The 25029-nt window shown below is 47.5% G+C and overlaps 1 protein-coding gene across 19 annotated transcripts in view; it reads left to right on the forward strand.

Annotated features, from left to right (window-relative positions):
- Art3 (ADP-ribosyltransferase 3 (inactive)) overlaps positions 1-25029 on the forward strand; it is an 86258-nt gene that overhangs the window by 55787 nt on the left and 5442 nt on the right. For 5 of the 19 annotated variants that reach the window (XM_037209157.1, XM_037209163.1, XM_037209164.1 and 2 more), the window contains exons 1-6: positions 1768-1812; positions 2067-2144; positions 7405-8113; positions 18824-18856; positions 20377-20409; positions 21169-21198. In XM_037209157.1, coding sequence (XP_037065052.1) covers positions 1783-1812; positions 2067-2144; positions 7405-8113; positions 18824-18856; positions 20377-20409; positions 21169-21198 — 913 coding nt within the window. In that variant the 5' untranslated portion in view covers positions 1768-1782. Of the gene's footprint in view, positions 1-1767; positions 1813-2066; positions 2145-6150; positions 6212-7404; positions 8114-18823; positions 18857-20376; positions 20410-21168; positions 21199-22544; positions 22581-24572; positions 24662-25029 lie in introns of those variants that run through there. The other 14 variants (XM_037209161.1, XM_037209162.1, XM_037209167.1 and 11 more) reach the window with 8 other exon arrangements.

Consider the following 25029-nt stretch of genomic DNA (forward strand, 5'->3'; position numbering starts at 1 on the left):
ATCCTGAGTTTGGTCGCCCTGCCTATACTTCCTGCCTGGCTACTGGCTAATCAGCGTTTTTTTTTTTTTTTGTTTGTTTGTTTGTTTGTTTTTTGTTTTTTTTTGTTTTTTTTTTTTTTTTGGTTTTTCGAAACAGGGTTGCTCTGTGTAGCTTTGCGCCTTTCCTTGATCTCACTCTGTAGACCAGGCTGGCCTCGAACTCACAGAGATCCACCTGCCTCTGCCTCCCGGGTGCTGGGATTAAAGGCGTGCACCACCACCGCCCGGCAAATCAGCGTTTTATCAAACCAATTTGAGTGACAAATCTTTCCAGTGTACAAGAGGATTGTTCCACAGCACTTTTCCTCCTCAGCATTCCTGTTGGATCGTCACTGGACTTGTTTTATTCTGAGCAGTTCTTTCCTAGTTGTGTTTGGTACATCCACATGCTGGTGTATTTTATTAGATTGTGAACGTTCTTCAGTACTTTGCTTGTTTGTATACCTCAGCACCTGGCACGGTCCCTGAAATACAGTCAGCTAGTTGAGTGGGTGGTGCCAGCCATCACTCTTGACGGTGTTTAACAAGCAAGCCCTCTTCACTATGAGTATCATCTAATGGAGGCCAGTCAAGCCTTCGCTCTGACACACGAGTGTCAAAAGTCCCGTGTTGGGTGTTGGGAGGTGACTCTCTCTGAAGGGAGTCCATCGCCTCATGCTCCGTGGCAGGGGCATTGCTGTGGGTTCTCGGGCCTCTTGCAGGTTTAAAGCGTTAACAGCAGTGGTTCCAGGGCAGAGCTGGGGACCAGATATAAATAGCAGGACACAAGTGGGGTAATGTGCCACTGCCAAGCCACCGCTAGGGGTGTTATAAAAAGAAAAGCATTCCCAGGCAGCTCTCACTGTCAACAACATCCCATCCTGGAGGGACTATCACCACAGCTGAGAGGGGGAATCAGCGTGAGCCGGGGCATCATTTAAACCTCCTGCAAAGGCACAAACGCCAGGTAAACCTTTTGATTTCTTTGCACCCAGACTGCTGAAATGAAGACCTGGCCCACAGCTGACTGGGCACACAGGCTGCCTGAGTTCTATTCCTTATATGTTTTTTGAGAGGGAAGTTTGACACAGAGTAGCATTTTAAAGTAACTACAGATATATTAATAGTGCTCGACAAAAGAATTGCTTTTGAAGAAAGACAGGAAGCCGGGGCCAAAATGAGTTGCAAAAAGAAAGGCCATTCATTTCCTCTTTCAGAATCCAGACTAAGATGACTGGCAAAAGAGAGGGAAGCAGGGATTTCACCTGAGTTACAGGAATGGCAGCTTTGGCGAAGCGCATGCATGTGAGAGACGGGAGGCCAACAGCCCGCGTCACTTCATTGAGTTGGCTAATGGCTCTGGATAGCTTCGGCCGGCCGTGAGGATTCTTCCCCTCCTGTCTACCCCTTACGTTGACACACGCACCGGAATGGGCTCTAGTTAGAATCGCTGTCTTCCCGGGGCTGCTTAGTCGACCCCCAACTCCAGAACGTTCCGCACTTGCTCAACCTCTGGCTTCGGTCGGTTGTGAGGAGTCGGAGGAAGGAGGTCACCTCAGGTAGCCCACTCTGTCCTGCTGCTGACCTCGCCTCTTCCCTCCCATCCTAATGGGCATGCTCTAACTTGCAAAGCAGCTGGAAGAATGGAAGCCGTCCATGGGGAATTTTCTAGACAGCTCTTAGAAGCTGGGGGCTCGGGGAGCAGTTTGAAAGCATGGTGGTTTTCGTGTGCGTTTCCTGTGTGGCCTCAGGGGAGATTTAGAGATGGGAAACTTGTGCCTCGGGGCGGCTCTGGTGGGAGAGACGTGTCTAGGGTTGTGTGGAGGTGGACGGATTTGATCTTGGAAGCACTGAAGTTCCTTAAGGTTTTGTTAGACCTCTAGATAAAATCGAATGGCTCTTGCAGCCATAGGAATGTATTCGATAATCTCTTCTACCATCATAGCGTCTGCCCAGAATGAAACTATATATAGCACGTTATCTTGCTCTCTTTTTTCCTAAACCTCTTTGTTAACCCTACTGAAATGAAATTTTTCATTCTAATTTAGAAGAGAAAACTGAAGATGGGACATTTCAAGATGGTCACCGCGCTGCTGGCTGCTGTGACCCTAGTGGACCTCTTCCAGGTAATGTTGGGAATGGGAAGCATGTGCTCACTGGGATGGGAGCCTGTAACATTGCCTGGGGTGTCTCTGTGGACTGAGAGAGGCCAGACTAGGCAGTAGCTTGTAAGTAGCTTTTCCTTCATTTTGCAGGTGATGCATATGTTAAGTGTAGAAAGTTATATATAATTATATTAAATGAAGAGAACAGAGAAATTCAGCCACTGAGAGAGAGTGATAGGGGACAGTGTAGATGGCCTATGTGGCTCCTCTCTCTGTGTGTATAATTTATTTAAAAAGTAGATGAATGCTGTTTGTAGAGTACTTTTAACCTTGTCCTCAAACAATACTGCACAGCATTTCCAAGTCAATAAATATTCAGGGAATATCGTGTGTTCTCCAAATAATGCCACAGTGTTTGATTCAATGTTTGTTATTAAACTGCATAATGTCTGTTTCCTTGTTGTCTTTTTACGGATAGAAACTTTATGATTTTGTTTGCCATTCAATATTTAAAAACTAATATACTTTGTGTATGTATTGTATGAAACAGGTATCTCACTTGCCTTCTTTAAGATACCTTAAATTTTAAAAACTGTATCCATTTTTAGAGCTTTGACCCACTTTCTAGAGCATTATCTTATGTTTTGTATCCTGTGCATTCTGTTGTTTGATTTTTAACTTGAGACATTATGGTGTTTGAGAGAAAATGGCCCCCAAAGGGAGTGGCACTATTAGGAGGTGTGGCCTTGTTAGAGTAGGTGTGGCCCTGTTGGAGGAAGTGTGTCACTGTGGAGGCAGGCTTAGAAGTCTCATATGCTCAAGCCACACCCACCGAGACAATCTACTTCCTGTTGCCTGCATATTGGCATGTAGCAGCTCCTCTTCCAGCACCATGTCTGTGTCTGCCTGCTGCCATTCTCCCCGCCATGGTGATAATGGACTACACCTCTGAAACAGCCACCACCTCAATTAAATGTTTTTCCATCATAAAAGTTGCCATGGTCATGGTGTCTCTTCACAGCAATAGAAATCCTAACAAAGACAAAAGTTGGTACCAGAGACTGGGGTATTGTTGTGATAGGTCTGACCATGCTTTTGTTTGAAGGAATATGGACTTTGGGAGTATGGATTAGGAAAGCAGTTGATCACTTTAAGTGCTGCTTAATGGGCCATCCTAGTAGGAACATGGAAGGCAGTGGCGTTGAGTGTGATTTGAACTGTGAGGGGCTGGATCAAGAGGTTTCAGAGGGGAAGAATTTTTAGTATGTTGCCTAGAAATCATTCTTGTGGTATTTTGGTGAAGAATGTGGCTGCGTTTTGCCTTTGTCTGAAGAGTCTGCCTGAGGCTAAAGTGAAGAGTTTTTGATTAATTCTGTTGGCAGAGGAAATCTCAAAACAAAGACTCTGTTGTGTGGTTACTAGTGTTAACTCTAATGAAGATATATAATTAAAAGGATCAAGCTGAACAAGGAAAAATATTTGAGGAGAAAGGGAGTACCAGAAAATGGAATGGAGCTAAGTTCTGTATTCAAGGAGATAAACAGATTAAGAAATGGAATAAAGGGAGTGGTCATCTCAGAGCAAGATCCCACCCAGTTGAGTTTCCAATTTGTGAAAAGGAATTAAAGAAAAGCTTAGAGCTGGGTGTGGTGGTACATGCCTTTAATCCCAGCACTGGGAAGGCAGAGGCTGGTGGATCTCTGAGTTTGAGGTCAGCCTGGTCTACAGATCCAGTTTTGGGACAGCCAAGCTTAGGCAGTGAAGGCCAGAAAGCTGATGAAGATGTAATTGAACAAAAGCGGTGGTCATGTTCCAGCCCCAGCAAGCGGCAGAACTTGGCAGCTTCAGCCATGTGGTTCTAGCTTTAGAGTCAAGGATAGAAGAAAGGCATTGTGAAACCTTCGCCCCTGGCAAAGGAAAGCCAATGAGGCCAGACATGTGTCAGGGGTGTCCATGAATGGAGGCCTAGAGAGGCCATTGCATGAAGCTGTAAAGTTGAAACCTAGATTGCCTTGGAGAACCCAAGATGTTGGAGATGCCAGAGCTGTGGGATACCTGCCAAGGAGAGCTGCTACTAGTGAGTGGTAACAGCCCAATAGGAAGAAGTGTGTTGCAGTTAACAAAGCTGAAAGGAGCTGGAGATCTGAAGATTGTTTTGACGTCAGACATGGAGATGCAAAGTTTGCCCAGCTGGTTTTCAGTCTTGCTTTGGTCCAATATTTCCTCACTGTGCTCCTTCCCCTCCATTTTGGAATGGAAATGACTATCCTGTGCCATTGTATGTTGGAAGTATGTGATCTGTTTTTTGATTTTGATTTTATAGTGGATTACAGTTAAGAGATTGCATGAATCTCAGAAGAGACTTTGAACTTTAGACTTTTAAATAAGTTTGAAACTGTTGTAGACTATGGGGACTTTTGAAGTTGGACTGAATGCATTTTTGCATTTTGGATTGGCCACAAGCCTTTGGGGGGTCAGGGAGTAGAATGTGGTGGTTTGAAAGAAAATGGCCCCCAAAGGGAGTGGCACTAATGGGAGGCGTGGCCTTGTTGGAGTGGGTGTGGTCTTGTTAGAGGAAGTGTGGAGGTGGGCTTTAAGGTCTCATATATGCTCAAGCCATGACCTATGAGACAGTCTACTTCTTGTTGCCTGCATATCAACATGTAGCAGCTCCTTCTCCAGCACCAGATCTGCCTGCATGCTGCCATACCCCCCTCCTGCCATGATGATAATGGACTAAACCTCTGAAACTGCAAGCTGCCACCTCAATGATATGTTTCCCTTTATTTGCCATAGTCATGGTGTCTCTTCATAGCAATAGAAACCCTAACAAGACAGACGTATAATTGAGATACCCTTAAAAGCATTTTCAACCACACTCGTCATTGGTTTCTAGTGTCTCTACGATGTTGTCCCACAGTAGCTGTGGGGTGGCATTTCATCCCTCTCTAAAGAAGCACTTTGCTTATTGGAAGTCAATGCCACTGCCCGCCTCCCCCATTCTCTGGCAACCAGTGAGAGTTATGGACATTTCAGCAGAGTGGGATCTTGCAGACTCTGGTCATTTGTGCTTGGTTTCTTTTGCTTAGGATACTGTTTTTAAAGCCCATTCATGGTGTGTCAGATATTAGTGTCTCCTTCTTGTCATCTATGAACACTAATGCCACCATGGCTGGCCAAAGTTTATCATTCAGGCATTTGGCTCTTGCCACTTTATGGTAACTATGGATAGTATTGCCAAGAACAGCTGTGTATGGGTTTCTGTATGAATGTTTTCAATTCTTTTATATAATTATTCTTCTCTGGGGACTCATCCAAGCACTGTTGCTAGCCTTATGCAGTATTTACTTGAGTACCTGGTTTTACCTATGTAAGTGAACGTGAATTAGCCAGGACTGTGCTACAGTGCATGGTGGAATTGTGCATTATTGTGAACACATGCTTCACGTTGGTATGTGTCTAGAGTGAGGTCACTGGGTCGAGCTACAGTTTCATGTTTCACCCCCTGAAGTGCTGCTGTAGTACCTTCCATGTTGGCTGGGCTCCACAGCACTCCCTCCAGCATGGGTCAGGGCTCCAGTTGGCTGCCTCCTCTTTGCTTGGATTTTCCTGTTTTGCCCTTGTTTGGGGTTATCATTATTTTCTTTTAGTGGGTATGAAGTGGTGCCTTGTGTGGTCTTAATGTGCCTTTCAAGTACTGGTTTGCAGCACATCATTTTAACATACTTCGGTTAATGTTGTTCCATTTCATTGGTTTCTCTTCTGAAACACGAAGGTCATTTCCACATATGCGAAATGAATTGTTGGTAGCTGAATGGCATCGCTCTGAGCTTTGGTTCAGGTGGAGACGCCAGAGGAAGAAAGCATTATCAGCTCATTCACCCAGTCTTCCGTCCCTCTCCTTAGTGTCCATTCCTCTGTCCTGAATGGCGAGGGCATTTAGGGGCTTTGCCACCGCAAGGCACGCACTGTACGGAACACACAATCAGCTGTGGTGTCTGGCCAGGAAGCCTTGCTGTCTAAAATTAGACATGTGAAGACTGCTCTGAGGCCGAGGGGAAAGACGGGAGCCCACTGGATCAACTCTGGTATGGCGTGTGGAATGTGGGAGTCGGTTTCGGGTCTGATGGCTTCTGTTGCAGTCTTCAAGATAAATCATGCTTTGGTGCTCAGGCTGAATTCTGGTACATTCTGTGCCACAGAGCAAAATGCATCCCTTAGCCATGAAACTGAAGGGACTTGATCTCTGCAGCTCAAATCCCCATGGCAAGAAACTGACCGACAGCCCCCCGGGGTGCTGGGGGCTCGGTGACTCCCAGCTCTAAGTACTATGGTTTGGCAACAGTTTCTGGTGCTGGCCCACTTACTTACCTCAGTGGAAAAATGTTTCCTTTTGTTTAGCAAAATTAAACTCTTTTAAAAGTGTTACAGAATAAACGTCAGTGGGCCTCATCACTGGAACATGCTAACGTTTCAGAAGCAACAGAACACTTTGCTTAAGAAGGTAGAACTCTGGACCCAGAGTGTCTGGGGTAAATACCAATACCATGTCTCAATATCTTAGTGTCCTTGTCTTTAAAGAAGAAGGGGGGAGGGAGGCTTGGGGCTGGAGAGAGGACGTGACGGCTGTGAGTACCTGCTGTACTTGCGGAGACTCTGGGACCAGCTGCCAGCACCCACAGAACTCACCTGTAACTCTAGTGACACTGTCTTCTGATTTCCTTGGTTTTGGGGGGGTTTCTGTTTGTTTGTTTGTTTTTGTTTTGTTGTTGTTTTGTTTTGGAGAGGGGTGTTCTGATTGCTGGGCCTTAAGCACCTGCTTTTACTTGGCTGGAGGTGCCAAACCAGCCCTCCCCACGTCCTAGGAATGAGGGAGTGTGTCCAGAGGGAAAGGCAATATCTGTCACCACGTATTTCCCACCACGAGCAGTATTTTATACATGATACTTCCAATGATCCAAAACAGTCCTGAGAGTCCTCAGGACCGAAGGGAAGGACTGTTCAGCCTGGACTGCCACTGGGGTCTTTAGTCTCTTGTGCACGCACCACAGAGCTCAGGCAAACGAGTTACAGGCAGAATTCCTCCCCGTATCTTGCCACTGACATTTACTCTTTCGTATGAACACGTCATGGCCGAGAAAAGCTGCCCATAGCGATGGGGTGTAACTCGCAGTTCAAGGGTTGGGGGGTGGGTGGGATGAGAGAGTGGGCATCGTCTGTAAGAGAAAATGAGATCAAATAAAAAGTTGATGGCAAGGACCCCTTTCCTTTTGCTTTGAAGGTGAAGGCGGAAGTGTTAGACATGGCAGAGAATTCGTTTGACGATGAATACCAGAAGTGCAGCAGCAGGATGGAGGGGAAGTACGTTCCACAGTTGTTCAGGGAAGAAAAGGCCAGCTCTGACCTCCTGGAGACTGTGTGGGACAATGCAGAGATCCTGTGGGAAGCCCGGAAGGCTAAGATCTCTCCCCCAATGAACTTCAAGGATCCCTATGGAATAGCCCTGTTGGCGTTTGTGACCGAGGCTCGGGAGCAGACTCCCTTTTACCACGCGTTCAGCAGAGCTGTGAAGATGGCCGGCCAGTCCCGAAAAGATTACATCTACAACTTTCCGTTCAAAGCTTTTCATTTTTACCTGGTGAGAGCCCTGCAGCTGCTGAGAAGACCCTGTGAAGACAGTTATAAGGACGTGGTGTACCTCACAAGTCAGGACATTTCCTTCACCTTCGGAGGGCCAAACCAAGCCAGGCTGGGCAACTTCACACTGGCATATCCAGCCAAACCCCCGACAGCGAACCAACAGCCAGTGCTAACCATCCACAGCTGCTTTGGGGTTGCCGTGGAAAGGTTTTTGGACAAAGCAAATGAGAGAGTTGTTTTAATACCTCTGAGTGAGGTTTTTCACGTGTCCCGGGAAGGAACTGGCAATGACCTTATTCTTGAGAGCATAAACAAGACCTGCAGCTACTACGAGTGTGCCTTCCTCGGAGGTGAGTGTCTCAGTCATGGTCTGGGTTTGTCTGAGAGGAGAGGGGGGTGCAGGCCCTGAGGGGTGTATGAGAGGAGAGGGGGGGTGCAGGCCCTGAGGGGTGTCTGAGAGGAGAGGGGGGGTGCAGGCCCTGAGGGGTGTCTAGGAGGAGAGGAGGGGGTGCAGGCCCTGAGGGGTGTCTGGGAGGAGAGGAGTGGGGTGCAGGCCCAGGAGAGCGATGTGTGTTTGCAAAGGGAGAGAACACCAGCAGTTTCGAGTCTCACGCCGTTTCTTTATCCACAACTCAGGTGTTGTCAAGCACAGTACCTAGTTACTAAAGCTGAGAACAAAACCAGTACTGGGAAATAGAAGCCAGGGTTTCTGCAGGGTTTGGCGATGGTCAGAAATCCTTTTGGTTGTCACAACTCAGGAAGAGGTGGGGTTGCTGTTGGCCAGGATTGGCTAAACACTTTTTAGGACCCTGTCAAAACAAAGAATTATCTGGTCTAAAATGTCAGGAGTACTGGTGTTGAGAAATCCCATTACAAGTCATTCAGTAAAAAGAGTCCCATCCCATTTCCAAGCCTCACTGACATCCATTCTAAATCATTTTAGTTGTTTTTTTGTTTTTGTTTTTGTTTTTTTCGGGTATACACTATCATGTTTGTAAGTGAATAGCGTGCTTTTATTGTTTTAGGATTTAAATTTTTTTAGACATGGTCTAAATATTTCCGGTATTCAGTTTTCTTGCACCGTGTATCATTTGAGATTTCTTTGTTGTTGCTGGGCCAGTGATGCAGGCTTGTAACCCCAGTCACTCAGGAAGGAGGCTAAGGCAGAAGGGTCCGAGTTCAAGGTCTACCTGGAGTACAGAGTGAATTCAAGGCCAGCCTGGGCTACTTAGTGAGACCCTGTCTCAGACAACAGTAGGTCAGTGACAGAGTGCCGGCCTTGCATGCACAAGACCCTGGGTCGGATCCATAAGGAGTCTAAAGATTCATCTTTCTGTCGTCAGCTTTGGCAGAAAACCTAATAGTTCTCACTGCCACAACCAGGCTGTTAGGTACCACGGCTCCTCTATGGCATTAGTAACTCAGGCTGCCTCTCTGTCCCACTGGTTTGGGAATTCAGATTTGCCTTGTGGTCTGCATCCAGGCTTCAGTTTGCATCCCAGACAGAAACAGAAGGGGGACCGACCGACCGACCGACGGAGCTACCTGTTTCTCAGGAAAGTGAAAGCTAGCCTAACCACTTAGTAGAACTGTTTCTTGGTCACTGACAGCTGCAGGAAAGGCCTAGAGAGGAGGAAATCAGTTTTGCAGGCTCTGTCACGCAGGAAGGAAGGGAATCAAAGTGGCCTGGGATGCTGCTGCACATTTGTGATTCCAGCATGCAGGAAAAGGATAAGGATCTTGAGTTTGGGTCTAGCCTGGGATACTTAAAAAGATCATGTCTCAAAAAAAAAAAAAAAAAAAAAAAAAGACAGAGTTGTTAGGTCAGTAGCCACAGTGTCCGATGACTACTGTCTCCTTCCCTCATAGGCCGGTGACTCACCTTCCCTCACGTGTGCTCGTGGTCCAGTTGACTGGTGTTTCTGTTGTTGGTTTTGGTTTTTTACCCATGTAGTACTTCCTTTGCTGGGGTGATTTTATGACTTCCTTTTTAAATGTCGTATTAATAATTCACCCCAGGTCCTTTGACAGAAATAGCAACCTCTCCGTACATTCGTCTTCCCACCCCTGGATATACCCTCCCGGATTCGGATTCTGCTCTGGGCTGTGCTCCTGGGCTCACTGAAGGTCGCGCAGTGTCTCCACACCACCAGCCCGAGGCTGAGATTCTCCCCACAGCCCTGTTCTGGATTTGCGCCTCTTCCCCGAGTTACTCCTTTGTTTGGGGTGAGGCCAAGTGCTGACCACAGTTTTCTGAGGACTGGTATCTTGAGGCAAATTTTCTAGGACCGCATGTGTGAAAGATCTGCCTTTAAGCTCAAGTTACAGGTTTTCTAGTTTACCACGTCCTTGCATGGCTCTTGGAACTTGCACCTGACTGGGAGGTGGTGAGGGAAATGAGACAAGACAGGTAGCCAGGCAGACAGACAGACAGACAGACACAGATAAATAGCTAGAGTGCAGTGGTCTGGCTCTCAATGGAGAAGCCTCAGCACCCCAGAAACTCTGCATGTTTAGTATAGATTGGACAGAGGGAAGGGGGTACTGCTTGCAGCTGAACCAGGAAGCGGGGTTATTAAATGCTGATAAACAAGGAGCCGGGGTGTACGGTGTACAGCTGGATCAAGAGGGCCGGCATAGCTTAGCTGGGCTGGAGCGGTCTCTGTGGGAAGTAAACATCTAAGGGAAGGAAGCTCTGGCGAGCATTTCCTGCCCACACTGTTAACACTCACACCGGGTCCCCGGGGAAGGCTTTGCCGTCCCTTCCGGCTGAGGCTGTGGGGTCCTTGTCATGGCTCTGATGATTCAAACTTTGGATGAATCCCGGTGTGGGTTTTGCGATGTTTGGGTTTTTGCTGTTGTTGTTCTTGTTTCATTTTGGTTTTCTGCTGCTGGGGGTGAGACCTAGAGACCAGAACATGCTGGGCAAGTCCTTTAGCACTCAGCTACCCGTATCCCAGCCTGGGAGCTGATCGCTTCATTTTGCAAGTCTTGGGACGTAGTCTTTGTTTGCCGTGTTCTGAAATGCTAAGGGTTTGTGCCTTGCTCTATGTGAATACAGGGTTAATAAAAACCCGTTCTCCCTCCTCCTATGAAAACGACTGCAGCGTTTCTTTGTTAATGGACTAAGGGCAGCGGCCGGTGCTGTACCCAACGCTGCCTGCGGTAAACAAAGCCCTAGATGGTGAAGTACATGCACAGCGCAGGAGGGTTAGGATGGGACCTGAGTTCCTGGGGCAGAACGCCATGGTTTCCAACTTCCTCAAGGTGGTGCGACCTGTCCAAGTTCTCTCCGTGTGGGGGCTGGAGGCAGCACGGGACTCTGGCACTGATCTGCCGACAGTGGTCGATCCGCTCAGGAGTTACTGGTCTCCTGTTGTGTTCTCCTAATTAAGGAGGGTGGGGCTAGAGGCCACTTAGAGGACTTCCCTTGAGAGGACATTGACTGCTCCTGTCGTGTGCACAGTCTTGCATTCTCCTGTAAAACGCGGTTAGTGAGGAGCCGGCCTTTGGGTCTGCGTGATGGCTGACTGGACCCAAACCCACTGCTAGGTCCAGCGGTGACGACTACATTTGGCCTCAGACCTAGGGGAAACTTCCGACCTTGACTCAGTGTGCCCAGTGTACAGCGGTCAATGGGTGGTCCGGACGGTCGGGGTGCTGGCACACTTGCTGGCTGAAGCCAGGCAGTCCTCGCCGTGCCAAGGGTGCAGGCTTTCAGGAAGTGTTCTCAGGGCCTTCCGATTTGACCTCCTGCATTTCCTTGATGTTGAGGGTGAATGACCCCCTTAATCACTCTAGACACCTGTCTGCCACACTCCTGACCGGCACTGGAGTCACATCTGATTCCGAGCGTTCTTCTTGAGGTGATGTCAACACAAATGAACAGGTTATGTTAAAAAAGCACTCATCCCTGTCACTCCCCCCCCCCCATCTATTGGCCATGACCCCAGCCAGGACAGGCCGAGCCAGCTTAGACCAGAGTTGCATCTTTTTCCTGTTCCTCCTGCATCACACTGGCTTAAAATTGGCCACGGTTGAGTAGTTATTTCTCCCTTATGCATGGGGGTGACGTGTTCCAAGACTCCCAGTGGTTGTCTGAAACCACGGATATTATCAAACCCTGTGTGTACTGGGCATCTTTCTATACATGCATACTTATGAGAAAGTTTTAGTTTATAAATGAGGTACAGTAAGAGTTTAATAATAATAGACTAATTCCAAGTGTGTACTGGGAGTCCTGCAAATGCCGTCCCTCTTGAGGAATATTTGCAGACATCCGTTGACCGCTGGTGACTGAGACCATAGACGGTTAAACTGTGGAGAAGGAGGGAACGTGGAGATAAGCAAACCATAAACCACGGTCTCCCTGCCTCCCTCCACTGAGTGTGTTTAACTTCTCAAGAACATCACAGTGAGAAACCCAGGCTCAGCTGGACTGTAGAAATCATACCTATTTTGGTGCCCCTGATGCATTCAGGCAAATGCCATTTAAGGAGGCCCTGGTTGTATAAAAGGCCTGGATGCCCACCATATTTAGCACTAGTACCTAGCTGATGGGCTGCGGAGGGCAGTGAAACCCACGGATTCCATGTTTGTGAGTTGAGCTGTGGTACAACAGAACAGACAAGGAAAAGTGAGCAGCTCGTGGACTGATGCTGAGTGAGCCAGGGAGGGGCTGGAACCTCTCATGACGCATTGGGAGCCTGTCTGTACAGGAGGAGCGTGAGGCTGAGGGCAGGCCATTTCACAGGTTGATGTTCACCCCAGCGAAAGGAGGCAATTTGTGGGGGCTCACAGGGCCCATGTTTGCAGAGCTCTGACCAAGTCAGCTCCTGCTTTTGAGTACGAGGCTGGAGTGCAGGGTTTGACCACACACTGGCGTTCTCTGCTGCCACCTAGAGATATCCAATGGGAATGCACGGTCAAAAACTTCTAAGGCCGCCTTTAGGTGTGGCTGGGTGGTGGTCGCACACTTGCCAGCAAGCCAGAGGCCCGTGGGTACCAACATCCTCCAACACCGGGGGTGGGGGGCGGCGGTGTGCAAACAACCAAACAACTGTAGTAGTTCTGGATGGGAAAGGGCAATGTTTCTAGAAGGTGTTTAAATTTACTAAACTCAGCGAGCTAACACAGTCCCTTGTCACGGTTGAGAACTTCCCTGTGATTTCTCACATAAAAATAGAGTGTGGATCTTACAAAAACTGACTAGCCAAACAAACAAACAAACCAACCAAAAACCCAGTTCCAATTGTTAGGAAACAGAGAGACCAATTCCTGGTTAGCCTTGCTGTCAATCCAAGGAAGGAACAAACTCCTCCTTCCTGAAGAGAGCACGTCAACCAGCTTAGTTTTGTTTTTTTTCCTGGAATTTTTGATAACGATGGGATGTCAGCTGTGTAGTCAGACTAAACTCCTTATCATCCAAAATGACATCATCAGATAGCTGTACCTGGATTTGGAGGGCTGTGGGTCAGTTATGGAGTTCTGAGAGAAAGCCCCAGGCGCAGGGTTCCTCGTGGCCCCACAGAGCAAACGCAACAGGTCTACAGAGGATTTACAAGCCCAGAAACAGCACACACCATCCCCCAACCTAATCGCCTTAACCAGTCCTCGGGCGTAGATGGCCTGGGTTTCAGCCATGTTTCTGTTGGCGGGGGCGGGGAGGGGGGGCGGCAGTCTGTATAATGCTCTGCATACTTGTAGAGTCGGGGGATCGGGACATAACAAGTGTCCCTAGTTGAAATGGGCCTTGTTAGGCAAGAGGAGCTCCTGGACCCTGGTAGCTGCCATTTTTGAACTCACTGAGGCATGCTGAGCCAGAACCCTGCTACGCCATCAAAAGACCAAGAGGAGTTTATTGGACTTTTCAGACTTATTTCTTACTCATCCACCCTGAGGCTGGGAATGCAGAGGGTTCCCCTGGCATGGCTAAGGCTCCGTGTTCCTTCTGTGCTGAGAAAACACACACAGTTCCGCCCAGACCAGAGTGGTTATTAAATACACATGTTTCACTGTTTTTAACTGATTCCTGTTAGCATTTCCTGGGAGTCTGGAAGTTTCTGTTTGAAATGATCTGGGATTGGGCAGCCGTTCATGTAGTGAGGACAGGTGGGAAGTGACCCATGACTCACCATTGTGAGTTGACACCCAGAACCGTTTGGAAGAAACGAACCCTGTGCACCAGGTCCTCACCCACCAGGTTTCGATTCACTGCTGTCTCCATCAAGGTGAAGCATCAGGGCTGAGAGCCGGAAGGAAATGCACATTTGAATGATTCCTGCAAGGAGTCGGTTGCCCTGTTAGGGGTCTGGCCAGGCAGGTCTGGAGTCCACAGCTTGGGCTGTGAAGCGCTGTAGCGGGAGTTTAGAACATGACCTTGGGATGCCCTTCACAGGCAGAATTCCTTTCAGGAAACCCCAGCTCCCCTCTTAGCCTTTCTGCTGATTAAAGGCTGCCCAGAATGTTCTGGATAATTTCCATTACTTATAGTTAACTGCATATAGACTTAGATCTTGTATATAAAATGTAACTTCATAGCAGTAGTTAATTCGGTGTTTCAGTGAATAGCTGAGGACTGGCTGGGTCCAACCATAAAATTATTTTTGTTGCTATTTCATAACTGTAATTTTGCTACTGTTATGAATCACAATGTAAATATCTGTGTTTTCTGATGATCTTAGGCGATCCCCAAAGGGCTCACGACCCACAGGGTGAGAACCACAGTTTACCTTGAGTTGCTGTGGGTCGGGCTGTCCAGGTGCAGCTTGCCCGGGTCCTTTGAGTAAGCTTCTCTTAGCTCTTCAGTCAGGTTTGACTGGAAGAGATCTGTCTCTCAGTTCATTCGCATGGCTATGGGTAGGACATGGTCTTTCCTGAGTTATTCAACGAAGGTACGGTTCTAGTCAGCAGCTGGCTGCAGGCTTCCCTTGGTTCCTAGCCACACGGGCCTCTCAGGCTCACAACGCAGCGATCCAGTCTGTAGAGAGCAGTGTCGGTGTCTTCATGGTTGAAGCGATGTCTCTTGTTTGCTAGAAACAAGCACCCCCTATTCAGCACCCCCTCCAAGGGAGTCACACAAGAGTGTGAACAGGGAGGAGCTTCAGGAGCTAGGTCAAAGCTGACTGCCATAATCCAGCCCATTGTATCGTCACCTCCTTTGGCGATGATCCACTGTGTCCTTTACCCGTAACAATGAGTTCTATCTATCTGGGAGAAAAGAACTGTCTTAGTCAGGGTTTCTATTGCTGTGAAGAGTCACCATGACCATGGCAACTCTTATAAAGGAAAACATTTAATTGGTGGCTTACAGTTCAGAGGTTCAGCCCATTATTGTCATGATGGGACATGGCACCTGCAGGCAGACATGGTGCTGGAGCAGGAGCTGAGAATTCTAACATCTTTGATCCACACGCAACAGGAAGTGGACTGAGACACTGGGCAGTATCTTGAGCATAGGAGGCCTCAGAGCCTGCCTCCACAGTGACACACTTCCTCCAACAAGGCTACACCTACTTCAACAAGGCCACACCTCCTAATAGTGCCACTCCCTATGAGCTTATGGTTGCTAATTACATTCGAACTGCAAGAGTATTTACCATAGAACTGTCAGGTGTCATTTTTATGAACAGGTGTTTCTGGCCTGGTTACTGTGACTGTCTGAGGCCATGTGAAATGCGTTTTCATTCACTGAATTAAAAGCAGGCATTATCTGAATGGCCAGTGCACGCACGCCAATGGCCCAAAGCAAGTATGCCCACAGCAGCATGTTCTTCCTCCAGTTACCCTCCAACTCCTGACGCCCAGGAGCCTGGGGCCGCAGCCAAGGCAGAAGTTAGCTTGGATGAATTCAGGTTACAAACAGCTGAGGACAGCCTTCAGCTCCAAAGAGAGAGATTCCTTGGGAGGCCGGTACAGTCGGGGTTTTCTTATGGTGGTTTTTGTTGTGTGTGTTTTGTTTTGAGATAGGGTCTCATCATGTAAGGAGGGAGGAGGCATTCTCCTTCATGCCGGGGGCTGTGTGTGTGTGTGTGTGTGTGTGTGTGTGTGTGTGTGTCCCCAGATGCAGCCGGGTGGGTGACACTAGGAAGAATTTTCATTTGGCAGCCTGGTCCTTTACAAATGACCTCCTCCCTGAGATTTGCTTCTGGATCCACCGGCTGTAGCAGGCAGTGGCACTCGCTCTCTGTGCCTCATCAGTCTCCAAGTGACTTCTTCAGATGCGGTCATGCATACCCACGGGGCACACAAGTGTGTCTGCTGCCTGTGTCCACGGAGAAACACTAAATGTGGATTTCTCTTCGGGAACGCAGTTCTGAGTGTCTCAGGAGACTGATCGTCCAGCGAGGGCATCCATGTGCCAGATGCAACTGGATGTCAGTGTGATGGTGTAGTCTCCTCCAGGACCACCATTTGTAGTTCAGCCCAGCACACGCTAAGGCAAAGAACAATTAATACCGTTGCAACACATGGCTGCGGGATTGTTTCTACTCGCTCTGAAGACTGGCTGTTTTATCATCGGACCGTGTTATTCTTTTCAGATGCCAAGCTTTGTAGCAGGGCTCTCACTGAGCTAGTTGTTGGGAGAAGTGGGAGGTAAGGATGATGCCACGTCTGCTCTCTCAGAGATCCTCAGTTTGCAGTGCCCCTTCATGTCTTAACGTTATTCACAGGGACCCCTAGGCTGAAAGGAGTACCTGGTAGTTTTATTTATTTTAAGTGGGATCAGGCAAATGAGATATGCCTAACATTTGAGTAATTATTCAAAAAGATAATGCGTAGGTCATACAAAGATGTGTTTTTATCATGAGTATGATCACTAGGTACAAACGGACAAATCTCTCTTGCCTGCCTATTCCTGAATAACCACTCAGAGGCTTATATTAACTATAAATGTTTGGCCAATGGCTCAGGCTTATTACTAGCTAGCTATTACAACTTAAATTAACCCATTTCTATTAATCTATGTATTGCCACATGGTCGTGGCATTACCGGTCTGCTGGCATGTTGCTCCTTGGGCAGCTGACTGGCATCTGACTTTTTTCCCTCTCTTCAGTTTGTCTTTCCTACCTAGCTGTATTCTGTCTGGCTATAGGCCGGATCAGCTTTATTTATCAACCAACAAGATCACCACATATTTACAACATACAGAAAGACATCCTACAGCAACTAGGCATCTTTTAAAATTATTATTGTATGTCTGTGTATGATTGGGGAACATGCATGTCACAGCTATGCCAAGAAGGCCAGAAGACTACCTCCAGAGTGGCCTTTCTTCTTCCGTCTTTACATGGGTTCCGGAGATTGACCTCAGGCCTCTGTCTCAAGTATCTTTACCCTGTGAGCTGTGTGTCTGGCCAACCAGCTGTCTTAATAGTCTTGTTCATGGTAGGTTAGTGTAGTTTCTGTGTAGCGTATGATCTAGTCAGTGGGTGTTAAAGCCTTTGACTCAGTAAACAGACGATGTAAGGTGAGTCCGTGTAGGCGACAATGAGAATCTCGCTCCCTTTCCATATCCCTTCAGTCTTTTCCTGTTTCCCTAACCTGCTTCCCCTGCAGTGACTAGAAAGTCTAGACTCTTACCATCTCCGTTTTCCTGATTCTCAGCTAACCCCCAGGGGAGGTGTGGGCCACCACCTCCTGCTTAAGTCCGGATGGTGCAGTAGTCTCCGGAACTGTTTTCAGCTTTACCTCAGTTTGTTTTAGACAAGCGAGTGAGCTTTGCATTACGGTGTTGCTGAGATTCTTACCTGTGGTGATAAAATACTCTGACAGAAGCGGAGTAAGTGGGAAGGGGTATTTCAGCTCACAGTTCCGGGCAGCAGCCCGTCACAGGGGAAGTGAGGCCAGAGGGGCTTGAAGCAGCTGGTCACGTGGCATCCTCAGTCAGAAAGCAGAGAGATGAAGGTTTGCTACTGTTTGGTTCCTTTTCCCCGTTTATTCAGTGTGAGACGCTAGCCAGGTAATGGCGCCGCCCCCAGGGGGTGGGTCTTCCCATCTCAACTGACAGAGTTAAGATAACCCACCACAGGCAAGCCCAGAGGCCCGCCTCCCAGGTTGTTCTGGGTTCAGCGGAGTTGACAGCACCATCATGGGCATCAGCCAGATTCTAACAGACCTGCCATTTCCTGGACAAGTGGAAATAGACCAAGTTACCTGCATGTCTGGTTCAAATTCTAAACCATGAGATGGGACTTGAGAGTAGACCGTAGAGGAATACACCTGTCTTTGTGGAGCAGGTCTTTCAGGGCTTATCCTTGGGGAACTCGACTTCAACATTAAGTCAGTGAATCAGATACACAGAGACCAAGGCATTCACACCTCCATAGGCACCTGGGCAGCCCTCCATGTCCTACACTGAAATCTCCCTATTTTCTCACCAACCTACAGCTCTTAGGCAGACCGACAGAGCCCTGTTCTGTCTTGTCTCGAGGTAAGGGGGAGCAGGGGAACATTGGTGAGAACTTCCTGTGGCATTACCAGCGCAAGTGTCTAGAGCCATTAGAAACACTGACTGTCAAATGCCATGCTCCAGTTCTCCTGGGATTGTAGATTGTTTTCACATACCGAAGTTGTTTGGGAAGATACCAACTATCTTTTGATGTGACTATGAGGAGAATCTTTGCTCATGTTAAACAATCTTGAGAATATGATTGTGATCCCTGTTCTCCAAAGGGTAGGAATTGTCAGCTAGAAGACTGAGTGATGCTTGTTATCTGCAGAGAACTGAGTTAGACAAGTACATTTCTCTTGAACTTTTGTAACTAGCCATAGATATAGCCTAGAAAGTAAAGTGTTAGCCATGTAAGGGCCTGCCACGGTCATTATATGTAATTTCTGAGTAAAATTGAACACCTCAGAAGGTATGCATTTTGTCAAAGTTCATACCATTGGTTCATGGCTGTTCTGTGAATACAAAAACTATGTTCCTGGAATTTTGCATCCCACTAAAGCATGGGTCTGATAAACTAGGACTTTGCAGACTAGATTGCCAGTAGCCACAGACCATTTGCAACTTACTAGGGTAGGTTATGTCTAAAATTGTATCTTTGTGTTTCAGGTCTAAAAACTGAAAATTGTGTTGCAAACCCAGGTAAGACGTGTTTCAATGATCATCTCTGTCATGGGAATTTTATTAGTTTTTTTTTTTTTTCTCATGAGTATGGGTCAAAGGCCACTATTGCCGCTCCCTCCCCACCCTCCTCCCCCTCCTCTCCCCTCCCCCACCCCTCCCCTACACCATTATACTGTCATACTGCCGCCGTCGTCTCTAAGGCTAAAGTTTGCTTTTGTTGGCGGCTCTGAGTCCATTTGCTGTCCACTCGGAAACCAACACTCAGGAATTAAGAGTCAGTAGAAAGAAAACCAGGTTATACAAAAGGGTCAGCACCCTGAGAAGATGGGGAGCAGGGTTGTTTGGGGGGCCGTCTCAGGTACACAAAGAGACTTCACCGGAAGGGGAGGCGCAGGGGATAGGCAGGCCAAGGGATGAGTGAGTCGTACACAGGCCTGACAGCCATTGCGTCTCACAGTGTGCCTTCCCCGTTTCTGCCGGGGTATCCTTGGCATAAACACAGACTTTCCGTCTCCTAGGCTAGTGCCTGTGACCCTTTTACCAACACATTATTTCTCTGAACATTAAACATGATCCCACTTTTAATTAAAGAATAATACCGTCAAGCCCTTGTGGTTATCTGAAGACCACCCCGCAGACCAGGTAACGGGAAACTCAGGAAAGATGATGGCCCAGGGCCTTCCAGGACAAGCGTCTTTCTGTCTCCTTTTCCCACAGTAACCAGGTGACTCCAGCGGCTGTATCTGGGTCGATTACGCGCAGTTTTCTTGAGAATTTACAGGGCTGGGTAGAGGGGAACAGCAGAGTCCCCTTACACAGGGCACTTCGCAAAGTGAGTCAGTCCGGATGGCATGGCCAGATTACTGTCACACCGTCTGTCATGGCTGTGTCCTATGGAGACCCTGACCTCCTTGTCCTGGGCAGCCCGGGACATACCACCCTCACTCCGTCCTACCTTACAGGACTTATGGCTTTCGCCATTTCCCACGCGACTCCGTGCAAAGAGCTAGACTCCAGTTCCTGTATTTCGGTATCTCAGGAAATAAGATTTGGGAGAGGAATGGAGTGAATGGCGTAAAGGAGAAAAGAGGCCTGGTGGAGCCGTGATGGGCCCGCTTCCGCTTCCTTGGGGGGAAATGGGGAGATGTAACAATAAGTAATGTCTGCCAGAGAGGATGGGAGGGTTGGGAAGGTACACCCGGGGTCTCTATGTGTGTGGAGGCTCAGCATTGTCTTGTGGGTCACATGCTGTCACAGTGCCAAAACACTTCAACTAGCGCCATGCTGTCAGGGAACTGTCTGGAAGACTTCCTCGCTGAAATGTTTGGAAACAAGAGTCCATTTCTAGCTGTCTTCCTGACTAGCTTTTCTATGCATTGTTTTTCCTAATTGAAATTTTATGGTTTTTGTAACCATGCTTTGTATATTTTTTGAAAGTAGGTCAGCTCAAATCCTCATTATTAGTAAGTATTTAAAATAGGCTGGCCTTGGCATGGCATCTAGGCACAGTAACATGGATGGAAATGTTTGTATTTCAGAATATATGGAACCTGTGTATGTCTACAACCCTGGTGAGTATACACTTTTACAAACAGTCCAACAAGCATGTTTAATAGCTCTTTCCTGTGGGGCAAATGCACTTCCTACCCGAGTGAAGCTGGTACTTGGCAGATCCAAGAGGAAAGGAACCAGTGTATTCTGGGAAATGCCCTCCTTCCCTGCAGCTGGTCGCTCTGTGGCCCTCCGAGCAGCCAGTGTTCTGGGGGGTAAGGGCAGGGGTACCCAAGGAGCTCACTCAAGGCCAGTCTGTGGGGCATGTGTAGCCCTATGTTCCTCTGTTGGAATTAGCACAAGCAAGTGACACCCACCTTCAAGTGGAAATTAAAATTCTCAGCATATGTACCTCTCCCAGAAGCCAGATGTTTGATGCATCCATCGAGCATCTTGAGCTAATTAGGATTACCATATAGGAAAACACAAGTTCAAGCCATCTTGAAAGTGTGCTCTGAGGTGTTACAACCTGTCCCCACAGAGGCAAAGCCACTGGCTGGCCCACACCCTGGGGACGTGCCTACAACGCCCCCTACTGGCCCTTTGCATTCAAAAAATTCTGACCCTTGCACAGGACCTCGGCCAGCTATTGAAGTCAGACATTGTTTCCTGTCTCCTAGGAGACTAGTTGTGTGGAGGCGCAGGAGAAGGTTCCTGCCCATTGCCCACATGCACGGAGACTCGAGGTGGCACTTGTACTCAGTGATGTGCCTCCTGGTCCTTTACAGTTCTTCTGCTCTCTTGGTAAAACTGATGCATTTTGCTTGTTTGTGATGTAGATCTGGAAAGTCAGAAGCTTGAAGACTCTGGTAAGACACTCTTGTAAACTCTGGGAGGTCACATTTGCAAGCTATGAGCTGGTGGGGAGAAGTGGGGAGAAGCCAGAGCCCATCTTAGCTTACTAGTTTGATCTATGAGAGTGAATTCTTTGTAAAAACTATACAGCACCCCTGCCTGTTGTCACCCCAGAAAGCAGAGGACAGTGTGGCTGGTTATTCTGCAAACTTTTGTGACCCAGAGTTGTTGACAAAACAAACAACATTTATTTTCCCTAAGTTAAAATGATGATTCTTTGAATGTGTATCCGAGTAACATGTGTACTCATGTTCATTTGATGAGTTCAGTCCAAAGTGTAACTTACTCCAAGGTTTTTAATTAGAAAGGGAAGAAGGAAGGAAGGGAGAGAGGGAGAGAGGAGAGAGAGAGAGACAGAGAGAAAGAAAGGAAGGAAGGAAGGAAGGGAGAGAGAGAGAGAGAGAGAGAGAGAGAGAGAGAGAGAGAGAGAGAGAGAGAGAGAGAGAGAAAAGAAAGAGAGAAACTATGGGCTGGAGAGATGGCTTGCTGCTCTTTTAGAGGACCCAGGATCGGTTCCTAGCATCCACAGCAGGTGGCTCACAGTTACTGTCTGTAATTCCAGTTCAGCAGCTCTGATGCCTTCTGGCCTCCACAGGTACCTGTGGACAAGTGGAACACATATACACACTCACGCACACACATATACACACTCACGCACACACATATACACACTCATGCATACACATATACCCACTCACGCACACACATATACCCACTCATGCACACACATATACCCACTCAAGCACACATATATACCCACTTACACACACACATACCCACTCACACACACACACATATACACACTCACGCACACACATATACACATTCATGCACACACATATACACACAGAAACAAATAAATGTTTTTCTGTGTGAGTGTGTGCGTGTGCGTGTGCGTGTGCGTGTGCGTGTGTGTGTACATGCCTGTGGAGGCCAGAGGTTGATACCAGGTGTCTTCCTAGATCACTCTGTGTGCTGAGGCAGAATCTGTGAATAGGAAGCCCTCCGATTCTGCTAATCTGGCTAGCCAGCATGTTCCGGAGTTCCCATTTCCACCTCCCACACGCAAGGGTTATGGGCTGGCCATGACACCCACCCGGCTAAGATGTGGGTTCTGGGGACCCAAACTGGTGCTCAGGCTTGTGGTGTATGGCAAGCACTTTGTCCAGCAAGGCCATCTCGCCAGCTGCCAAGTTTCCCTTTTTTAATAGAAATTGTTATTGTCTTCAAGTACTAGGACAGTTTCAAGTTACTGAAGAAATTATTGGAACACTTTTCTATTTTCTTTTTTTTTTCATGGTGCCTGGAATCAAACCCTGGGCCCCCTGCAAGCTAGGTAAGCACACTCTTGCTGAGATATTAAACCCTCCATCCCTGGGACAAATTTTCTAGTGGTTGATCCAAGAGTATGTGTCACTAACCTTAAACGTGACTCTGCGTTTAACCGGTTATAACTTGGAAACCAGGACAGCATGGAAACATAAGTGTAAAGCTGTTGCTCCCTGTCTCGGCGGCGTGGTTAGAAAGGACAGCAGTGCCAGCAGAGGTTGGGTTTTTCAGGACCAGGCTTCCTGCACTCGAGACGACTGCCTTATCACTGAGCTGTCTCAGCCCTCTGGATGTTTTAATTTTAAGACAGAGTCTGAGCAGAGACAAGCAGATGCCTAGTATGAGTTCGAAGCCAGCCTGGTCTATACAGTGAGTTTCAGGCCAGATAAGGTTACCTAGCAAGACCCCGCCTGGAAACCAAAACAACAAAACAAACCCCAGACAGGGTCTGATTAGATTAGCTGGCCTTGAACTTTCAACCACAGGCCCCCACCGATCCTACCTTTCTTTAAAAGAGGCTCCACAGAATCGGAAAAGAACCCAGTTGTGGATGAGCCTTGACTCGGTGGCTCTGCCCAGCAGCTGACCAAACTCAGATAAGCTCTGGCCAGACCCTACTGGCTGACCAGTGGCCAGAGACCCAAGGCATTGTGCAGCTCGCCAGAGCACAGTGTGACATTCCTACATACACTACCCGTGCGGGGTGGGTACTATTAAACAACACTAACAGTATTAAACACTAAACATAGAAATGAGGCTTTAAAAAGCATTTAAGGATCCAAGAAAGCACTTACAATCCGATGTAAACTGTAAGAGCTGAGGGTCGAGCTCAGTAAGTCAAGCGCTGGACTAGCATGCATGCAGACCTCCAGACGGACAGACACACGTACACACATGTGGATGGCAGATAAGAAAGGGTCATGGGAGAGGAATATGATCAAAGTACATCACATGCATGCATGAAAAGATCATACTTGAAACCTATTTTTTATCACACTCTTTAGTGTGTGTACATATGTGTACATATATGTATGTGTGTCACAGCACATGTGTGGAAGTCAGAAGACAAATTCCACTAAGTGGCTTCCCCAGGACTGAACTCAGGTGGCAGAATCTTGACCAGCTGAGCCATTTTGTCAGCCAAAACTCATTATTTTGTACAATCAATATAAAACAAAAAAGTGTGGGGATACAACTTAGAATCCTAGCACTTGGGAAGTTGAGGCAGGAGGATGGCAAGTTTGAGGGTAGCCTGGGATACACAGAAAGACCCTGTCTCAAAATTATAAAAATCCAAACCAAAAACTTGGATTTGATCCCCAGTACCATATATTTTTTTAAAGATATATACCAGGTGATGGGGCCAGCCTGATCTACAAAGCTAGTCTCAGGACAGCCAGAGCTACCCAGAGAAACCATGTTTCAAAAAAAAACAACAAAAAAAAAGATATAAAATAACACAAAGTATCTATAATTAAAATGTATATATGTATATATATGCAAAAAGATTCAAAGTAAATATACCAAAAAATGTTACAAAGTAATATTTGAGATGTGAGCTTTTTAATTAATTTAATCTCCAATTTTCCATTTCTACAGTTATCATGTATTATGTATAAGACCAGAAAATATTATATAAAACACCATATAGAAGATAATGTATATTAGCCGGGCGTTGGTGGCGCACGCCTTTAATCCCAGCACTCGGGAGGCAGAGGCAGGCGGATCTCCGTGAGTTCGAGGCCAGCCTGGGCTACCAAGTGAGCTCCAGGAAAGGCGCAAAGCTACACAGAGAAACCCTGTCTCGAAAAACCAAAAAAAAAAAGAAGATAATGTATACATAATATTTATAACACACACATATACACACATACACACAATACAAAATGAAAACTGTGTCAGAGACTTTGGACAGATTTTCACACTACCATTTCTGTGTGTGTGTGTGTGTGTGTGTGTGTGTGTGTGTGTGTGTAATGGGGGCACCCCCACGTTGTAGCACACCCGTGGAGGCCAGAGGACAACTGCAGAAGTTTTCTCTCTTCACTTCAACTTTCCAGAGTTGAGACACTCAGGTCGGCAGCGGGGGTAAGTGTCTGAGCCTGCTGAGCCGTCCTGCTGAGCCGTCCTGCTGAGCCGTCCTGCTGGCCCTGGACTGACTGACTGATCTTAGGGAAGGATCGTCTGCTTACCCGAGGCGCTCTCCCGAGTGGCGAGCCATAGTCCTCCCTGTGAACCAAGCTTCAGTGTTTAATGGCTCTGCCCTTCTCTTGTCGTTTTGTACCGTTGTTTCTCGAAGCTTTCTGAGCTTCTCACAACAAAGAGTCCAACACAAACCTAAATTAATTTGGAAGCTGAAGACTTCACCGCACTTTGTAACTGGATCTCATGGAGCCCAGGCTGCCCGCTGACTTGCTATGTAGTAGAGAATGGCCCTGAAGTCCTGATCTTCCTGC

Source organism: Peromyscus leucopus, chromosome 10 (assembly GCF_004664715.2).
Source record: "Peromyscus leucopus breed LL Stock chromosome 10, UCI_PerLeu_2.1, whole genome shotgun sequence".
NCBI lineage: Eukaryota > Metazoa > Chordata > Mammalia > Rodentia > Cricetidae > Peromyscus > Peromyscus leucopus.